We start from the raw sequence: 19,292 nt of genomic DNA on the forward strand, positions 1-19,292 counted from the left end.
CATAATTTCACTCAGCCTAGTTGCTTTGTTATGCAGATGTTACCATTGGAAGCACCATTGTTTTTGGTTTTGATAACTTGAATAAATTCTTGCAGTTGATCTCCCCATTGTCTCTGAAAGGGCAGGGAACTTTTACAACGAAATTCAGACTGAAATATATCCAGCTATGAATTAAAAAAAACTCTAATTAGACACTCTACAGTTTTCCACGCTTAAAATTCCAAATTCCATTGTCAATGAACAGGATGATATGAAGGACCTTCCCCTAAACGTTACAATTTTCCGAGCTAGGCCTATAGCTTTTTGTTTAATAATAAAATTGAGTCCTTCTGAGACTTACCTCTTTCGTTGAACTTCTTCATAGCATATACCACGGATTACCGCCTTTAAACAGTTTGCCCTAACGAAATTGCCATCTCCCACACATAACTGATTCCACATCGCTGAAAGACCTTCCCCGGTGTTCGTAATTCGTTGCCATCCTTTACTACTTAGCTATCCGCAAAGGTTGCTTGGCGTCCGAACTCTTGCAAACTCTGCCCCTTTCTCCCTCCTGCCTGATCCTATCATGAGATGTTGATTTTCCAAGCGAATTTGTGACTTGACTTACGGATACCAGTCGACTCAGCTGTGAATGAGTACCTGAATCAAACCAGGGTAATAATCACGGGCGAGCACAATGCATGCTCTACTTGAGGACACTGATCCACTTGGATTGTGGTGCCAATGATTATTATCATTATTATATTCGTTATCGATCGCCTGGTATCTAGCAAGATCCTTTTCGTTCTGTGGCACGGCAGGATTCGCGGCATTCGAAATTTATTTCGAATGTTGCGAATGCGAGCCGTCAGATGACGCCACCGGCGCTCTCTGCTCAGTTTAGAACTCGCCACAGGAGTGGGAAGCAGGCAGCCTTGACCAAGGACACGCGCGTGCTTTGAGACGAGCCCATTTCAGATACTTACATTACTTTTGAATACAGTGAAATAAGAAATTATGTTTAATTATTTTTAAGTGATGAAAGGTTGCTTGACTAATAAAAAAGTGTTTCTACTATTTTGAGCAGTTTCTGCAGTTTTTCATGTTCATTGTTCCACACCAACCAATGCAGCGGGTATTGCCTCTCAATTCCCGCAACGGACAATGTCATTTTCGATTTCTCGGGAAAATTATGCTTTTCTAAAGTTCCTTTAATTGTTCTATCGTTTTATCAAATTCGAAGTCATGTCTTGGCCCCGTCAATAATCCCGGAAAAAAGACTCTGCATACTAGAGATGAACCTTACCGTTAACCATTACTATTAGCACTTTTACAGTGCAAAGAAGATGATCCCCGACCTATTGCTTCGCTCCTTCCTCAGCTAGACTCGCCTGTCCTTAAAACATAACTAACATTCAAGTAAATCCTCGTCGGCTTAATTAACCTACGTTCAACCGGGCTCTGAATACGGTGAGGTAACTTGAAACATAATCGACCCAGGCCGCCGTACTTACTATACTTTACGCCTTATTACATTCGGAACGGTTATAAATTTTACCCTTTTTCAACGCTTTTACCTAATGGTCAATGTAATATCAGTTCAAAAACTTCTACCAAATTCCTGCGTTTTATGCCTCAAATTACTGTATTCACAAAAAAGTCACACCCTTTCCCATATACCTATTTGCACAGACGATGCTATGAAAGACAACGGAGGATTATTTCCTTCATTGGAGTTAGATACCTATGAATTTGCACCAAATTTTAAAGTGTGTATTTGCAAACTCTCCATTGGTCCGATTTTATTAGAGGCTTAATTTAGATGTGCGCGAAACATAACCTTAGTAAGCAACGTGATTTCAGAACACTTTTGAAAAAAGTGATATTACAAAGCAATATGATCAACATCACCTTTCATTACCCCAACAGTACATATGTTATATCGTAAACATCGAATATTAACACGCTAGAATGATTCGCCCTGCATTTATTACAGTCACAACGTAAGTTATACGGGAGCGCAAAATTTGCATCATTGCTTGGTAATGTTTGAATCGCATTCAATGATGGTAATGTGATATTACACTTTAAAGTGATATCACTTTTGTGATATTAAATAGATCACCTACCCATCTCTAGATTATCACTACACCCCGAAAACGTTCCTGAATTGCCATCATCATACTTTCACTGCCTTAACCATTTACTAGACATCAATCAGATAATACGTTGATATATTTCTACGCAGATTTCTTCTTTCTTTATGTTTGGAAAGTAAATAACTCCCCGTCGAGGCAGTTATTGGTGGATTCGGAACTGATGATAGATTATTATCTTATGAAATTGTACTTTTGGTTGAATTTGCAATATACTCGTATATATACACATATGAATAAATTCCTCGTATCCCTGCCATCATCCTACCACTCTCGTAACTCTCTTTGATTATTTATTCATTTCTTTTCACTCTGTATAATTCTCTGGATACACCTAGCATACTCGTAGTATCGCTAATGCAATTCTGTACAACGAATATTTGATTTCCAATTTGACTTTCCCGATGTGATGAATAATTCAAAAGACCCGTTACACGCTTTATCTTCCAACTTGTTCATAGGGTATCTTTGCTGAAGACAACAACGGCAATCGCTCTTTGGAATGGAAGGGAGGCAATAAGGCGAATGGCCATTAAGGTAGTGAACAAAAGGAATTACACCATACACTCTTTTCCAAACAGCTAGAGCAAGGAAATGATTCAGGTTTCCATTGGATAACCTGGATATGTATGCAGGATGTACGTATTCCCTGTTTCTCATTGAGGAATGAGCTATATGAAACCTCCGATTGGTGTTATAATCGAAATTCAAGGATCTAGAGTTAAAGCTGAATCACAAACCTGAAATATCCTACAAATTAGAACTTCACTCCACCTTGAACACTGAAATGTAATTATCATCGTCGGCAGCGATGAAGCCAGAATACTACCAGAGGTAGAGGATATCAGAGGGTCCGATTCGATTTGCATAATTCAAAGTAAAATTCGTACAGGATGGAATTGTATTCAGCACTGAATTTAGCTTCCACAAAATTTAAATAGGTAGAACCAGTGAGGAGTCATCCTAGGCAAGTCGCAGAACTGATGGGTATTCAGCTAAGCTCACCAAACAGGACCAGACGAGTTCATTTACTGATTTGACTCTGTAATCATGCTAATCATTCTCCTAGTCTGATTATTTCTACGTTTACGAGTATATGATGCAAAGATGAACTTAGAGACATAGTGCGGTTCAATGGCCCCTTCGAACTTTCATTCCAATGATGCATAGTCTTTTGTGATTATACTTGAATATGAGCAGTGATCGCTGGTTTTCTAATTTCCTTTCGTAGCAAACGCTAGAAGATCTCTTAGGTGGAAAGCTTCAAAAACTGTCTTTGATTAGGTGGGGAACCAAATCCTCCTTAACCCTTCCCGCGGGACTCCCGGATGATATTGTGTTGAGGGTGGGGTGCTAGATCAGAATTTATGTTCGGGTTTATGTTCGTTTTCCTTCCTCATTCCTTCTTCCTGCCTATACTTCTAAGACTACGCTGCTATCATCTTTTTGACTTTTGTCCGTATCCCTTCGTTTTCAACACATGCTCCACGATGTTTTCGGGCGTTAAGTACTCACCGGCTATAGCTTGGGCATTGATATAAAACATGTTCTGCGTCTCTGCAATATTCGCGCATTTTAGCAATATGGAGATTCGTCGTGCCCAAATGGATAAAAATATGCTCGATAACCTTCGTGTCTGCTGAACAGCTGTATTAGGTCGAGGCCTACTTCGTCATGAGGTCGCTCGAGCCATCCCCTTCTTCTGACTTATTCTAGCACACTTGCAACTCAACAATACTTTCACTCTTTACGAACTACCTTCGGCGGGACGAGATTCTTCTATGGGCGAACGTGGAGAGCAACGGCAGACGATTGGAGAGCGGAAACAGCCGCACTCCCCGCTGAGGACGCTGCTTGCATCAAACGGACCGAAGATAGCCCACTGCAAAGCGAACTGGGGAAAAAGCGGAAAGAGGACGACGTGGCTGAAGGGGACTTTATCGAAATAGTTTCCAGGGCCCAAAAAAAGGCGAAGAAAGAAAAAATAAAGCAGCTGACTATGCCGCCAGAGACAAGTCTGTCCAAAGACAAGGAGGTTGCCAACCAAAAGCCAGGAGCAGAAAAAACTAAGAAAAGAAGAAGGACTAGACCGACGGAAGGCAAGACATTGGCAGAAATCCTTAGTGAAATCCGCTATAGGATGAAACTCGGAGACAACGGAGCAGAGGTATCTTCCATACGGAAAACGACGAGTGGCGGAGTTCTCGTCGAACTGGGCCAAAGACGACTAGCAAGAGTACGTTCTGCGAAGCGGCCAAAGGATTATTAGGGGAAAAGGCTTAGAGCCCATGTGCTCTCTAGAAACCCGGGATCTTGACTGCCTCACAGAAAAGGTCGAAGTTAAGTCCTTGGGGTTTTAACATAGGTACCTGTCGTAGAGACTTAATCCTACGGTCTTCTTAAGACACGGATTGATTTTGAGACCACAATCAGAGCCCCGCTGTGACAAGCAACAACGGTACCAGTCTATGCAAGTGTATGGCTTAGCATTCATACTGGTGGATGCAAGACCTACCTAAATCTCTACCGAACTAAGGAGTACGGCACCCGTGTTGAAATGCAACACCACGCCGAGGCCCGAAGGTCTCTTCTCGGTTGAGCATTACCAACAACCCCCCATGAAGCTCCCACTAGAGGGTCAACCGCAAACAACCGAGCTGTACTCATATACGACAGGAATTCTCCCGAAGTATATGAGTCCAGGGGCTACCCCGGTTCCCATGGTACCAGTATACCCCTGGTAAGGTTTCGTGGCCGAAGCCACTTCAGATGAGGCTCTGTGCAGACTCGGGTCTGATCGCTCTAATTAAGGCATGGAGCATTCGCCTACTGCATCACGTCCGGCAAGCCAATGCCGATGTCACCACGTGCCGACCCGCCTTCCTCCCCGCCTTCTTCCCCGCCACCTCAGAGCACCAGAAAAGGTCGAAGTGGAGGAAGCGATAAAACGTGAATGTCCAGAAGTGACCAATGCCCGGATAGATATCACCTCTGTAAATGCTCGAGGCCAAAACTCGCCGTGGTGGAAGTCCCTGAGCAATATGCGGGGAAACTCCTTAGCAGCGGAAGAATCAAAATTGGATGAGTATTATGCAAGGTACAAACGCGAATAGTCCCCACCAAATTCTACTGGCGTCTGGACTATGGATACACGTCAGCAGCTTGCAAGGGACCGGACAGAAGGACAGCATTCCGGAGATGCGGCCAAGTAGGTTATCAAGCGAAAACCTGCAATGAAAGCGAGAGTTGCGTCCTCTGCAAGGATCGTGGTGCGTCTGGTGAGAGCGTCGAACATACTGCGGGCTCAGGACGGTGTCCAATCTTCAGGGCGGTATTGGAAAGGGCTAGGGTGCGAATGGCATGATCCGCATTTTACAAATTAACATGCACCCGAGCACAACCGCTCACCATTTGCTAGCACAGTTCGCTGCGGAAGTAAATGCTGATCTAATGCTAACTAGCGAACAATACCGAAACAAGGACCCGGCCTCATGGCATCTCGACTTGTCGGGCACCGCTGCCATCTGAGTTCGAGACGACGTTCGAATTCATGTTCTTGCCGGAGGCCGAGAGAACGAGTTTGTCTGGATCCGGTGTTTAGGAATAACGTTTTTTAGCGTTTACCTGACACCGAACGAGACGATGCCGGACTTTCGCCACCGGCTTGATGCTCTGAAAAACGCTGTTTCGAGCACGGTGGGACGAATCCTGGTAGGCGGTCTTTTTAATGCCAGGGCCATTGAATGGGGCATGCCTCAGTCAGACTCCAGAGGGAAACGGATTCTGGAAATGGCAGCGAGAACTGAGCTCGTAGTTTTAAACACAGAAATCATGCCAACGTTATGACGCCCAGTCTGTGAAGGAAGCATTCCTGACATCAGTTTTGCGTCAGGAGGGGAATTCTAGAAGACACTCAAGTGATCACCAGTACATCGCGTTCGAAGTGGTTGACGCTACTTTCCGGCGAGCACAACGTGGCGCTCCTCCTGCCTGTGGAATGCCGCGAGGGTGAACATCGGAAAGTTCGTCAAAGCTCTTGGAGCAGGCGGAGCCCCGCTGGAGGGCGCTCCGGGGGGACACTGTCGTAAATTCAGTGATGAACCTGATAATGACGCCCCAGCCGCAACAAGCATTCTATGTATTGGTGGACGGCAGAAATTTCCGACCTACGGAGGAAGCGGCATAAAGTCTGCCGTTTGGCACAACGTTTGCACGCCAACGAGGAGGCATGCGCCATGAAGGCACAGTATAGATCCGCAAAAAGGAGACTCAGCAGCGCTATAAATAAAAGCAAAGCTTCCGTCTGGGAGAAACTTGTCAACGAGGTGAATAAGGACCCGTGTAGACTTGGCTATAAGCTTGTCACCCGGAAAATCGGGGCTGCATACTAAGTACCGATCAGATGGACCGCATTGTACGGGCATTGTTCCCCGGACACCGTGTACGAGTTGATGTCAATAGCGCAGAAAGTGTCGAGGATTGCCCCCTTTTCACAATGAGATGGTTCTTACTATGAAAAACAAGAAGGTGCCAGGCCCTGATGGCACCCCGACGGAAGTTTACAAACTAGTGTTCCGTCAACGGCCAGGATTGCTGCTTGAGACGTTCAACGCTTGCTTGAAGGAGGGTATTTTCCTTGTCGCTGGAAGAGTAAAGGACGCCCGGAGCTCCCGTCTGCATACCGACCGCTGTGTATGACACGGCCGGGAAAATGCTCGAGAAACTCACCAGGAGTAGACTCGCTGAGCGATCCGCGCTTCCAGGAACTTATCCCCAAGGCAGTTCGGGTTCACACCAGGGAGATCCACAGTGGATGCTATTATGGAGGCCGTAGATGCGGTTCATCGAGCCGAGGCACACAGCCGCCAATCTCAACGAGTAGTGCTCCTCATAACGCTTTATGTCAGAAATGCCTTCAATTCCGTAAGATAATCAGATATGCTAAGCACATTAGAAAACTCATTCCACATGCCAAGCTATAACTTGCGGATATTGAGGGATTATCTAAGACGCTAGAGGGCCAAAGGAGGATGGAAATCACGTCGGGAGCGTCCATCCTAAGGCCGGACCTCTGGAACGCTTCCTACGATAGTCTGCTGAGACTCGATATCCCCGAAGAGTCGCGCCTGGTCGGTTATACAAGCGACGTTGCAGCACTTGTTTCCGGACGCACTGTTGGCGCAAAGCAGACTTGGTATATTGATGCAACGGGTAAGTGGATGGATGACTGCTCACGGTTTCAGCCTTGCGCTGGAAAAACCCGAAGTAGTCATCTTGACCAGAAGAAGAATCACGACCCTGCGTCCCATATCGATTGGCGAGTTGACTATAGAGTCAAAACCTGTTTTTAAATACCTTGGTTTAATGCTCGACTCGAAGATGAGCTTCTTCGAGCAAATCAAAGCGGCATTGGACAGGGTTGTAGCTGGAGTTGCGGCCTTGAGTCGGCTAATAGCGAATGCTGAAGGAGGTTTGTGCTGATGCCCTTGACAAGGAGGTGCATCGTAAGCGCCTTGCTCTAGTGCAGAGGCGGGGAGCTTTGCGAGTGGCGTCTACTTATCGCACCGTTTCCGAACCGGCCATGATGGCGATCGCGGGAGTGATACCCGTTACCCTCCTTGCCAAGGAGCGCAAAGTTATCTGCCTACGTAAGGGCGAAAACTTAATAGAGGTGGTTACCCGTGAAGAACGTCAACGCACCCTAACCAAGTGGCAACTCTTTTGGCAAAATCAGGCAAGGGGTAGATGGACTGCGCGGCTCATCGACAATTCAGATCCGTGGTTGAACCGAATGCACGGTGAGATTAATTATACATAAAACATACATATTTGGCTCTACTTTGACTGTTGCTTTCAGACTGCTTGAGGATAATATCCAAGCCAGGAGCTTTATTTTCAGCTATTTTTTTCACAGCTTTCGGGATCTTCTCTCCAGTTACCATTGAAGCTTCGATGAGGTCTATCTGCACAATAAAAAGGTTGGGGATACTCACATTTTGCGAATTTCGTCACTATTTCGTGTAGCAAATTGAAACAACTAATCGGAGAAGGAGGGAGCGTTCGCTTTTAATTTTCTAGATTACTATTTTGTTACCCCAAGTCAACGTCCTTACACACTCGTTTCAAGTGTTCACTTTTAGTTTTTATTATAGTCACATGCAATTTTTTCCACGTCTCATAGTTTTTCTCATACAGTTCCTCGTATCCAGATCGGTTTCTGTTTCGCTGATTGCATGTTCAGGCCTTGATATAGGCCTCGCAGCATTGCTCGGAACCTATACGTTTTGTCATAGACGTATCTTGTGACCGATGAGCTTCAGCCAGTCGGTGTCTGGCGACTGGCAAGGGCGGAGTCTACTCACACTACTTAGCAGCCGCGGCCTTACATAGCGAAGACTCACCACCTGTGTTAAGTCAAGGAGGATTTGGCCCGCTTATAACAAAATCCTATCACGAAACCTCCTGTGTCAGACGTGTGCAAATCCATACAAAATTACCATACCGCCAGGCTCCGCATACTCTAGAATTCGCATTGCCGGAACTGCGGAGAAGCAGAACCCTCAGGCACTTCCTCTGCGATTGCCCAGCTTTAGCTAGAGTCAGGTTACGGACACCGGGTAACCCATTCTTTGGGAACCTTAGAGAAATTTCTAGCTGCAGGGTAGGCGAGCTGCTTTCCTTCGTGAATGCTATGGGCTGGCTCTGAAAATCTGAGCCGGCTGGACTCTGCCTCCCTGCTCTCATAATAGTAGTCACGGCCTGAGTTATCAAAACGGCGCACCACAGCGCTAATTTGGCTCCTCGGAGCGGCCGCTGATACCGATCTCCCCTTTACTGAACTCATACAGAAAACAATATTTTTGAGTTACCATAATAACCATAGATAACTTTGTTAATAATAATAGAAACTCCAATAAAACTTGTCGATATGATGATGTATATTACCGCGAAAAACTTACACTTCTAGGGTAGTGAATATAAGTGATGTTTTCGATAAAATTACTAAATATGTGTCATATTCTCAGAATTTCTTTCTTTAATTCTGTACTTTTTTTGGCTTGACTCTCCCAGTTTACATTCGAATTGAAAACTAAAATATGCTTCACTTATTGCTTTCATTTGGGGTATAAACCAGATGGCTATATGCGGCCAATATAAATACAAAACGTTTTTATATCGTCTCCTTGAAAATGGAGAATGACCTTAAGCTGTTGTGTCACATTTAAAAGTAGGCGAATTGAAGCAAAGAAAAATGAAAAAAAACCATGTGATTTTAAAATAAAATTAATGACAGTTTCCACAAAAGTTGGAATTTCAAGATATGATGATGTACCATTGTACTGCTATTTAGGTACGTTTTCCAAACACTCCTCCTAAAAGAAGACAACGCTAGAGGAACAAAATGGGAACTCTTTGACATACATATGTTCAAGTTCAATAAATCTTACTGTCAAATATTGTCAACAAAGTTTTCTTTAGAGGTATTTAGTGTGCTAAAATAACGTGTTTTTAAAAGAAATGGAGAAAACTGAGAAAAAGCGACCGCACAAAGCGATGTATCGGCCATCGTGGGAGAAGATTCCAATGCTCAAAAGTAAGTAAATACACAATAATTCTTTTTTATAAAGAATGTAGTGCGACCGGATTACGAGTATATATTAGACAATTTTAAGCTATCATATTAATCCAGTAACAAGTATATCTTCTATTGTCCTCTTAGACTGGATACAATCGGTTCCTGGGAAACCAGATAAAGCGTTTTGCCGGTTCTGTCAACGCCTGCTCTACGCCCATCGGTACTCCGTTCTGAAGCACACCTGCACAACAAAGCACCAACAAAACGCTGATAAATTCAAAGAAGGCGCTCAGCCAAGCCACCAAACAATAGTTTTCACGAACAGGAAAACTAATAACACTAACAGTAATTGCCTCAGTCCCCAGAGAAACTGTGCGGACGAACCACCTGTAGTTTCCACAGAAATAATCACACTCGCGGACGAGAAGGATGACGCGGATTTGGAATTAAATGATGAAGAATCCAAAGAATTCCTGACATTCATTTCCACGTCCGTATCAGACGACCCCTGCCACGGAAACGTTATTGAAGAGGAAGTGGACGAGGTGGATTTCATAGTAGAAGATGCAGAGGACGAAAAAGAATGCGCGGAATATCACTTTGAGGAAACCGTTGAGGTAAGTGGAAGTTATGGGGAAATAATTTTGAAGAATGGGATGTGGTGGTTAAGGAAAATTGAGGAACTGAGCCAGCAAAAGAGTGGAGCTTTACGGAAACCGGCAAATGTGTCCTCGGTAGTATAGTGGTCAGTATCCCCGCCTGTCACGCGGGAGACCGGGGTTCGATTCCCCGCCGGGGAGGAACACTTTTTATTGGTTGCCTCTACTTTTTTAAACTGAAGCCTAACATTACGATCTATTCGTGATAAATGTTGCGAGCAAATAATATTTCAAAATATATTTATTATTGAATTGCCCGCAATTAAAAAATGGCGACCGGTTTGTTGGCATTTATTGGTAGTAAATAAATGAATAGGAAATCTGATGATTGTAAATCTATATTTTACTAGCTGAACGCGGTAGCAACTGGAATCCGGTTTTGCGCCGAGATCCACCAATTCGATATCCCTAAAAACTGTCCGGCGTCCTGACCTACGCCATTGCTTCATCTCAGGCAGGGTCTGCTTCGTCTCACCCTATGGTGAGACGTTTCGAGCGAAACAGTTTTTTAAGCTGAAATAGGCTCTGTTGGCAGCCAACATCCGTGCACAGATTTCATCGTCATAGCTGTTATCGGTTGTGATTTTCGACGCTAGACAGGAATAATTTTCAACGGTCTCAAAGTGGTAGTCTCCTATCTTCATTGACCAATGCGATTCGATGTTGTTTGTTCTTTCGGGTTTTGGCGCTGACGTTGCCACCATGTACTTCGTCTTGCCTTCATTAATGTACAGCCCAAGATCTCGCCCCGCCTGCTCGATCTAGATGAAGGTAGACTGTACATCTTGGATTGTTCAATATCGTCAGCCTAGGCCAATAGTTGTGTGAACTTGAAGAGCACATTGATCAGGGTCAGTCTAGTCAGTCTTATCAATTTCGTTGGGATATCGAATTCTCTCATGGCCGTGTACAGTTTTACCCTGGCTATACTGTCATAGGCGGCTTTAAATTCGATGGTGCAACTGATGACCATATTCTAACAGTTCTTCCATCTTTTGCTGCAGAGAAAAATCTAATCTGTTGCTGATTTGCCTGGAGTGAAGCCTCTTTGGTATGGGCCAATGATGTTTTGGGCGTATGGGGCTATCCGGCCTAGCAAGATTGCTGAGAATATCTTATAGATGGTACTCAGCAACGTGATACCTCTATAATTGCTGCACTGCGTGATATCCCCTTTTTTATGTATGGGACAGATTATGCCCCCTTTCCAGTCGTCAGTCATTGATTCGCTATTCCACACCTTGAGCACAAGTTGATGAACCACTTGGTGTAATTGGTCGTACCCCATAATATAAAATAAGACAGATAAATTACGCAAATAAACTAGCTAACAGTTAATTGAGTGACTCTAAACGCTCAAAGATTTTTAAATTTTTTCCAAGAAGTAAAGTTGCACGGTAAAGATTTGAGGCATCGTTCTTTGAAGAAAGTCCTTCACTTCATTGGTAAGAAACGCAGCCTATGACTAATTTTTAAGGCGTAAACAACTATTGCGAGTCTTTGATGCAAAAGAAGATACAATATACGCAGAGCCTTGTTACAGAAAAATGTACTTGTTTTGAGGTTTTCCACTTCGCAAGTGATTGCCTCTTGAATATAGTCCCTTACAACTTTACGTCGTAAAGTTTTTCCGTTTGAACTTCTTGAAATTTTAAGATAAAAAAACCGGTCTTCCTTGATCTGTGGTGATCCAAGGTGATATGCCGAACCTGAAAATCCATGCGTCAAGGAACGCTCTAGCAACTGTGTCGGCAACATTGGATATCACAGATATTTATCCATATGTAGACAGATAGTTCTTTTACAAAAGTCTTGAAATTTAAGTGGACTTATCTCATATTGAAATGAAATGGGGATTAAAGCCATTTATCAAGGCCAATTCGGCAAGAAATGAAGCGGATTTACTCCATATTGTAACATGTGAGGGGTTAGCTTAAATACCTATATTTCCACATTTACATCCTTTATTAACAAAAACTATTTAGTAGATTTTGGATTGACCGCTGCATGTAAAAGCAAAGAAGTATTATGCCCATGTTCAGTAGAAAGTTCGTTACCCATTTTTCTTTTTAAACGCATACCGCCTTCCTTGTATGCCAAGCGTCTGGAATTTTTGACAACAAAAATTGTTTTTCAGTATCAGTTGTAGTGCCAGACAAGACAAGCCGGAGGAGAGAGGTGAATCCTCTTTATTTAATTTATATTGCCTAATTTAAATTAAGAAAATAAAGATTAATAAAATTTATTAATATTTGAAAGGGATAATCTTATTTACTCTATAATTGGTAACCTCATGAGAATTAAAAATTAATTAAAGCGAAACAGACGAGTCGTGCAGGACTGTTTACATCTCCTCCGCTCTTTCTGTCTCGAACTCCGCTGATTCCACTTGCGTGTTCTTTCTCTTGGGTTGTTCATTTCCGCTAACGATGTCCCCAGTAACTACTGCGGCCATATGGATGTCGCCGTTTTGGCGTAGGAGCCCGGCAGCATGGTTCCTCCAACTCGAGGCCCAATTCACGTTTTAATTACGCGCTGATCGGGCTGGACGAGAAGGCAGTTGAGCTTGCCTCCGACGTCCTCGAACACTCCTCTTATAGGCAATTGAAAGAGGAGCTCATAAAACGACAGCTAAATTTAACGATTTACTGACAGAGTTAACGCTAGGGGTACTGCATAAAATGAAGCAGTTAGGTGGTGACAAAATCGCCACCGATCTACTACAATCTTTGTGGCTGCAAAAGCTACCGGAGAGCACACAAGCCATCCTGGCATGTGCGGATTTGGGGTCTCTGGATACGTTAGCCGTCATCGTGGGCCATGTGCGTCGCATGATTGGTGAGGTGTCTCGCGACAACTCAAGCTAGATGGCTCAACTGTAGCAGATGGTGGCAGCATTAACAGCCACCGTCCCTGCGTTGGCAGAGGCCGTCAGTGCTTTGTGCTCGGTGAGTAGGACTAGACCAGGGTCTAGATCCGCCTCCCAATATGGGTGATCGGTTAGTCGGTCGTCGGGACCTTCGGCAAGTGCTGGAGCATCCTGGTACCATCGTAGGTTCGCTGAAAAGACTAAAAGATGTACCAGTCCCTACAATTTCTCACCAAACAAATCAGACTTCCTGGGAATTCTGGCGACTGCTACCCGAAATAGAGCACCACGTCGCCTCACAATCTACGACCCCTGAAGCCGACGCAACTACCCGATCGATACAGGCACTGAAGTTTCGGTTCTTCCCGTATCCCGGCAAAATAAGTTAACACCGCAATCGTTAAAACTCGTGGTAGAAAATTCTTCGTCGATCCGCACGCATGGCTGGCCTTAGGGAGGTAGACTTGAGTTTAGGACTTTGACGAGCGTTTTCTTGGCGCTTCATAATCGCGGACATGAGTATACCCATCTTACGCGCGAATTTCCTGGTTTGCTAGTGGATATATGTATATTATTGTATTATGTAATAGTTCCCTCATTGACCCCAAAAATCTCATTCTTCTCACCCAACCCTCTTTCCATCGCTTTTGAGGATGTTGCCGACGCACTCATTCGCGCACTTCTTCAAAAATACCGCAGAATCACTGTCGAGCGTAGTATCTCTGAGCCCGTTAAACATGATGTTCAACATCACATGAACCCTACTAGCTCCCCATTTTTCTCTAAAGTGCGTCCATTATTACCGCATAAGCTCGTAGTTGTGCGGAAATAGTTCGAAGAACTTCTTAAGCAAGATATTCCCTAAATCGAATGGCGAATGGAGACCATGTAGCAACTACAGATGCATAAATGCTCAGACGATTCCAGACCGTTAACCCTTCTCGCTCATTCATGTACACTCTATCGCAAACTGCCTTATTTTCTCGAACTTAGATTTCAAGGGATACTATCCAATCCCTGTAACTCCCGAAGGCATTCCGAAAACGGCAATATGCACACCTTTCGGATTCTTCGAGTTCACTAGGATGACTTTTGGACTTAAACGTTGAAAAGTGCAAATTTCTACAATCGTCAAAATTAACACTTAGAATGGATTCGCTTCTAAATTATTTGCAAAAAAAAATTTCTCTTCCTTAAATGCATTAGTCAACTCCAAAAGAATTCATTCATATTTTAAATCTTGGCATCAGCTGGAAATGTTGTATAATTGCAACACTGCACACAAAATTATTTCGCGTGGGCTGCAGCAACAACTAGCATAAACAATTGTTTATTATTAAGGTTGACGCGCAGTTGACCGTGTGACCGATGGAACGGTGAACAAACTGTTAAATGATGAATAAGAAATCAACACTGAATCTAAATACCTATCGGCGGAGACGTTAGCAGCACTTCATTTTTTTAGAAAATAGTGGTAAGTCATTGCCGTCGAAGTTGATGCAAAGGAAAACTATCTTCCGGTTGGAAGGTTTACTTCCAAGTTATGGTAATAATAAAGGCCGTGGTCATCGCAATATATTCGTATTAAGTGCTTGACAGTTTATTTCAAACAGTGCTTGCTCAAAGGCTTAGGTAATTATACAAAGCAAAGAGAAATATTAACAAAATTTAAACGCACGCTAATTGACTCTTGTAATATAACTTAATTTTTTATGTTTTCGAAAACCTGCAAACTAAAATATTAGAATATAGGAAAACAACAACATCGTCATCATCTAGGCCTGCGTTAATAAGGAACTCCAGACATCCCGGTTTTGTGCCGAGGTCAACCAATTCGATATCCCTAAAAGCTGTCTGGCGTCCTGGTCTACGCCATCGCTCCATCTTAGGCAGGGTCTGCCTCGTCTTCTTTTTCTACCATAGATATTGCCCTTATAGACTTTCCGGGTGGGATCATCCTCATCCATACGGATTAAGTGACCCGCCCAACGTAACCTATTGAGCCGGATTTTATCCACAACCTGACGGTCATGGTATCGCTCATAGATTTCGGCGTTATGTAGGCTACGGAATCGCCCATCCTCAAGTAGGGGGCCAAAAATTCTTCGGAGGATTCTTCTCTCGAACGCGGCCAAGAGTTCACAATTCTTCTTGCTAAGAACCCAAGTCTTCGGGGAATACATGAGGACTGGCAAGATCATTGTCTTGTACAGTAAGAGCTTTGACCCTATGGTGAGACGTTTCGAGCGGAACAGTTTTTGTAAGCTGAAATAGGCTCTGTTGGCTGACAACAACGGTGCGCGGATTTCATCATCGTAGCTGATATCTATCGGTTGTGATTTTCGACCCTAGATAGGAGAAATTATCAACGGTCTCAAATTTGTATTCTCCTATCCTTATTCTTCCTATTTGACCAGTACGGACTCCACCAACTTCCGTATAATTCGGGGAGCTATTTTCTCCTATTTCCGAATTAACTTTTTTTTAAAGATCGTTAGATTGTTTTTGTCGGAATTTCGTTAACAATGGTTGTTCTGATACAAGATAGCCCAGAACTTTCAACTATGGTGATGGTGTTATTGAGTAGCTCGCTTTCGCCTCTTTTGCGTCAAATTGAATGTCGGGCTGATTCAACGTATATACACTATGAGCTATATATAAATGGAAGCAATGTGTACCCAAATATTCTTACGTAAAAAATCAACAAAATATTTCGTATCTGAAACGTGGAGCTTCTGGCTTCTGACTTGCCATTAAAATCAACTTTCGTACGGCTCCATCTGTCTCCAGAGCTGCCAATATGACCAATGGCCTTTCGATATTTAAATTCCTTCTGTCATGCCACTAAATGTTGTCTTTTGATTTAGCTCCTCTAAGCTAATAACCTCCGCTAACTCTGCATCATTTCTCTGATTTTGCCTCATTTGCTCCAATGTTGATCTTTTCACCTGGATAACTTTCAAGAAACAAACGGCAAAGGTTTTTCCTATGTGGCTCATTCGCTTATTCGTCTCCTTTTTTCTCCGTCTATCTGGGGGAGGGGCCTCCTCCCCCAAATATGGGCAAAAGTGGGGAGCAATTTTTTTTTCAACGAATATAGTCTTGTGGGGTCAAGAGAAAGATGTTCATTAATATTTTCCGAAACCGCTATTAGTTGTACATGGGGGGAGTACGAGGGCTAGAAAATCATCACGTATTTGGTGGGGGTTTTCTCAGAAACTACTCAATCCTAGTGCTCACAATACCCTCCAAATCGACATCTGCCCAAATAAAGTTAATAATAGTATATTTTTTTTATATTTTTTGAAAATTGAGTCGAAGTTCATCCTAAAATCGTAAAATAAATAAAATTATAATCGGTCAAATTTGTCGCCTTCGTGCAAATTTACTGCAGCGGAGGCGACCAAGAATATTAACAGCGCATTTGGAGCTGATACGGTAAGCGAACGAACCACACGGTAGTGGTTCGAAAAATTCTTGTCAGGCGACGTAAACCTTCAAAGTGAACCACGTGGACATCCAGGACTATCGATGGACAACGACGAGCTGCGTTTGCTAGTCGAATCCGACACATGTCAGTCTGTGAGAGACATTGCAGAGAAACTGGGCGTACACTATTCGACAATTTCTCGGCACTTACAACTTGGAAAGGTGACAAAGCTCGACAAATGGGTTCCGCATGCCCTTAGGGAGCAAAACATGGCGCTTCGAATGGAAATTTGCAGTTCTTTACTCTCCCGCAACAGAAGCGATGCTCTCTTGCACAGTATAATGACATGTGATGAAAAATGGATATTATACGACAATCGTCGCCTATTAGCACAATGGTAAGATGCTGATGAGCCACCGAAGCATATGCCGAAACCAAGCCTCCCCCCGAAGAAGGTAATGGTGACTGTTTGATGGTCTCCACTATTCTTTTTTGGCACCTTGAGAAACGATAAATGTACAGAAATACTGTGCCCAATTCGAGGAAATGCACCAAAAATTGAGTATTCAACGGCCGAGATTCGTTAACAGAGATAGTGTGATACTCCTTCACGACAATGCACGACCTCATGTATCCAGAACAACTGTTCAAAAGTTGAACGAATTGCAGTATGAGACTCTGCCTCATCCGCCACAGTCACCGGACCTTTTGCCAACCGACTACCACTTTTTAAAGCATTTGGAGCATTTTTTGGCAGAAAAACAATTTAGGATTGAAGAGGCCATTAAAATTGCCTTCGACGAGTTTATCAACACCCGAAGATTGCACTTCTATGAAACTGGCATACATTTGAATCGATTGGCATCTATTTTGATTAATTAAATAAATTTGTGTAAGCTTTACAGTCGTTTCACATTTTAGTACCAAATCGACCATTTCATGTGCAACAACCTAATACTTGAAATTTTAAGAGATGGTTTTTAAAATGCTATGAAAATTTCCCGTAAGACATGTGATTTTTGGCGACGATATATATGGGAATGAAGTATCAGACTCACCACACGAAACTGGTGAGCAAAGGAGCATGTATCGAAAGGAGCTTTTCGGAGCTGGTCCTAGTTACTGGCGAACCTGAACAGTCAAAATTCGACCAGTTTCATTTTATTGAATAAACTCCCCCCTGAGTTGACAATAGTCTTTTCGGATGTTCAGTTTATACATCCTCCACTTTCAAGTTCATTATATGTCTTCATTCTTTTATATTTTACGGTTGATACTGCTGCAGAGTTGCGTGTTTCTGGAGCAAAGTTGAAGTTCCCACTCAATATGGTAACTTTAAGGCATAAATTTCTTATAACGGTACTCCAATTTTTTTATGAATACGTCTTGAGAACAAAGCTTGTTATCGTTTTTTCTTTTACTTAGTGAATCATCAGAAACATGATACCTTCATTCTACCATATAACTTTTCACAATAACTTAATACATAACATTGCAAAAGAAACCAATTAAAATACACGAAACAGGTGCAAAGATAGCAGTAGTTGTCTTTATTCTTGAATGGAATCAGCAGATATAGGAGTTTAGAATACGTTAAAATATCAGTTTACCAATGAGAGCTCCACCAAATAGTGAAACGCTCTATTAAAAGAGCAAGACTTCTTGTGTACACTAATCTTTATCGCATAAGATAAGAACTAATGCCCATAATTCAAATTCACCTTATCTTGGTTACCATATCTGCTTCCTATCACATTGCGACCGCGACTTGAACTTTTTATCAAATATTCATGCATATTTAAAACGCATCCACTAGATCTTCCCAGTTGTCGCCAGGGAAATGTGAATAGAAATTCATACTGTTATCAGTCGTATTCTCGAATGGACGTCCATCAACGATACATAATTAGAGTGACAACTGAACCTGTTAGTTAAACCAAATTTCTTGTAAAATATAAAAGTGATTGTTAATATATATATATATATATATTTTTTTTTGTTTTTCTATTTTAAGGTCTCTGCACCGTCATCACCATCCAGCAGCGATATGCCATCCCATAAAAGTCTTACAATATCAACACATATTTTGGATACATCGCGAGGTAGAGCAGCAACGAACGTACCTGTAACACTTTTTAAATTAGAAAACGATATTTGGAAGCAAATAAGTCAAAATGTGACCAATCAAGATGGGCGTGCTCCAGGGCTTGTTCCCAATGGGGATCTCACAGTTGGATTATATAAGTTGCATTTTGACACCGCGGAATATTTCAAACAAACTACAACCAGATTTTTATATCCATTTGTCGAAATTGTCTTCAATTGTGACGAATTAGGTCATTATCACATTCCATTGTTATTAAATCCTTTCGGGTATTCAACATATCGAGGGACGTAAAGCAAAACTTTCTTCTAATAATAAACAGATGTGTTTTGTATGCTTGCCCAAATTCAATTGTTAGAAACCAGCAATAAAAATGATAAAAAAGTTTGCCATTGTATTATAAATCATTGCCAACAAGAAAATAAATTATTTAAGCGAGTTTTGTACTTTTACTATCTCTTCCAAATTTTATACAATCATAAAGCATTCGCCCATATTTTCGTTAGTCTGAATGAT

General features: G+C 42.6%; 1 protein-coding gene and 1 non-coding gene across 4 annotated transcripts; both read left to right on the forward strand.

The window, feature by feature from the left end:
* Positions 1 to 9,415: 9,415 nt before the first annotated feature.
* Positions 9,416 to 19,215, forward strand: LOC119657421 (5-hydroxyisourate hydrolase). 3 transcript variants are annotated; one of them, XM_038064319.1, is made up of 3 exons: positions 9,416 to 9,732; positions 9,859 to 10,331; positions 18,687 to 19,215. In XM_038064319.1, exons 1-3 carry the CDS (start codon positions 9,657 to 9,659, stop codon positions 19,068 to 19,070), a joined length of 933 nt encoding a protein of 310 aa, XP_037920247.1. In that variant the 5' UTR covers positions 9,416 to 9,656; the 3' UTR covers positions 19,071 to 19,215. The 3 variants fall into 3 exon arrangements, with proteins under 3 accessions (XP_037920247.1, XP_037920248.1, XP_037920251.1); XM_038064320.1 differs by lacking the exons at positions 9,416 to 9,732; positions 9,859 to 10,331 and adding an exon at positions 18,441 to 18,598; XM_038064323.1 differs by lacking the exons at positions 9,416 to 9,732; positions 9,859 to 10,331 and adding an exon at positions 18,477 to 18,619.
* Trnad-guc lies at positions 10,443 to 10,514 on the forward strand. The gene has a single exon. It is a non-coding gene; the product is annotated as a tRNA-Asp (tRNA).
* Positions 19,216 to 19,292: the final 77 nt, after the last annotated feature.

Source organism: Hermetia illucens, chromosome 5 (assembly GCF_905115235.1).
Source record: "Hermetia illucens chromosome 5, iHerIll2.2.curated.20191125, whole genome shotgun sequence".
NCBI classification, from domain to species: domain Eukaryota; kingdom Metazoa; phylum Arthropoda; class Insecta; order Diptera; family Stratiomyidae; genus Hermetia; species Hermetia illucens.

Bases quoted from the DNA above. Each gene is read 5' to 3' on its own strand.
- LOC119657421 (XM_038064319.1), top strand. From the start codon at position 9,657: ATGGAGAAAACTGAGAAAAAGCGACCGCACAAAGCGATGTATCGGCCA. The intron at 9,733-9,858 runs GTAAGTAAATAC...TTGTCCTCTTAG, and splicing joins GAAGATTCCAATGCTCAAAA to ACTGGATACAATCGGTTCCT. The intron at 10,332-18,686 runs GTAAGTGGAAGT...TTCTATTTTAAG, and splicing joins ACTTTGAGGAAACCGTTGAG to GTCTCTGCACCGTCATCACC.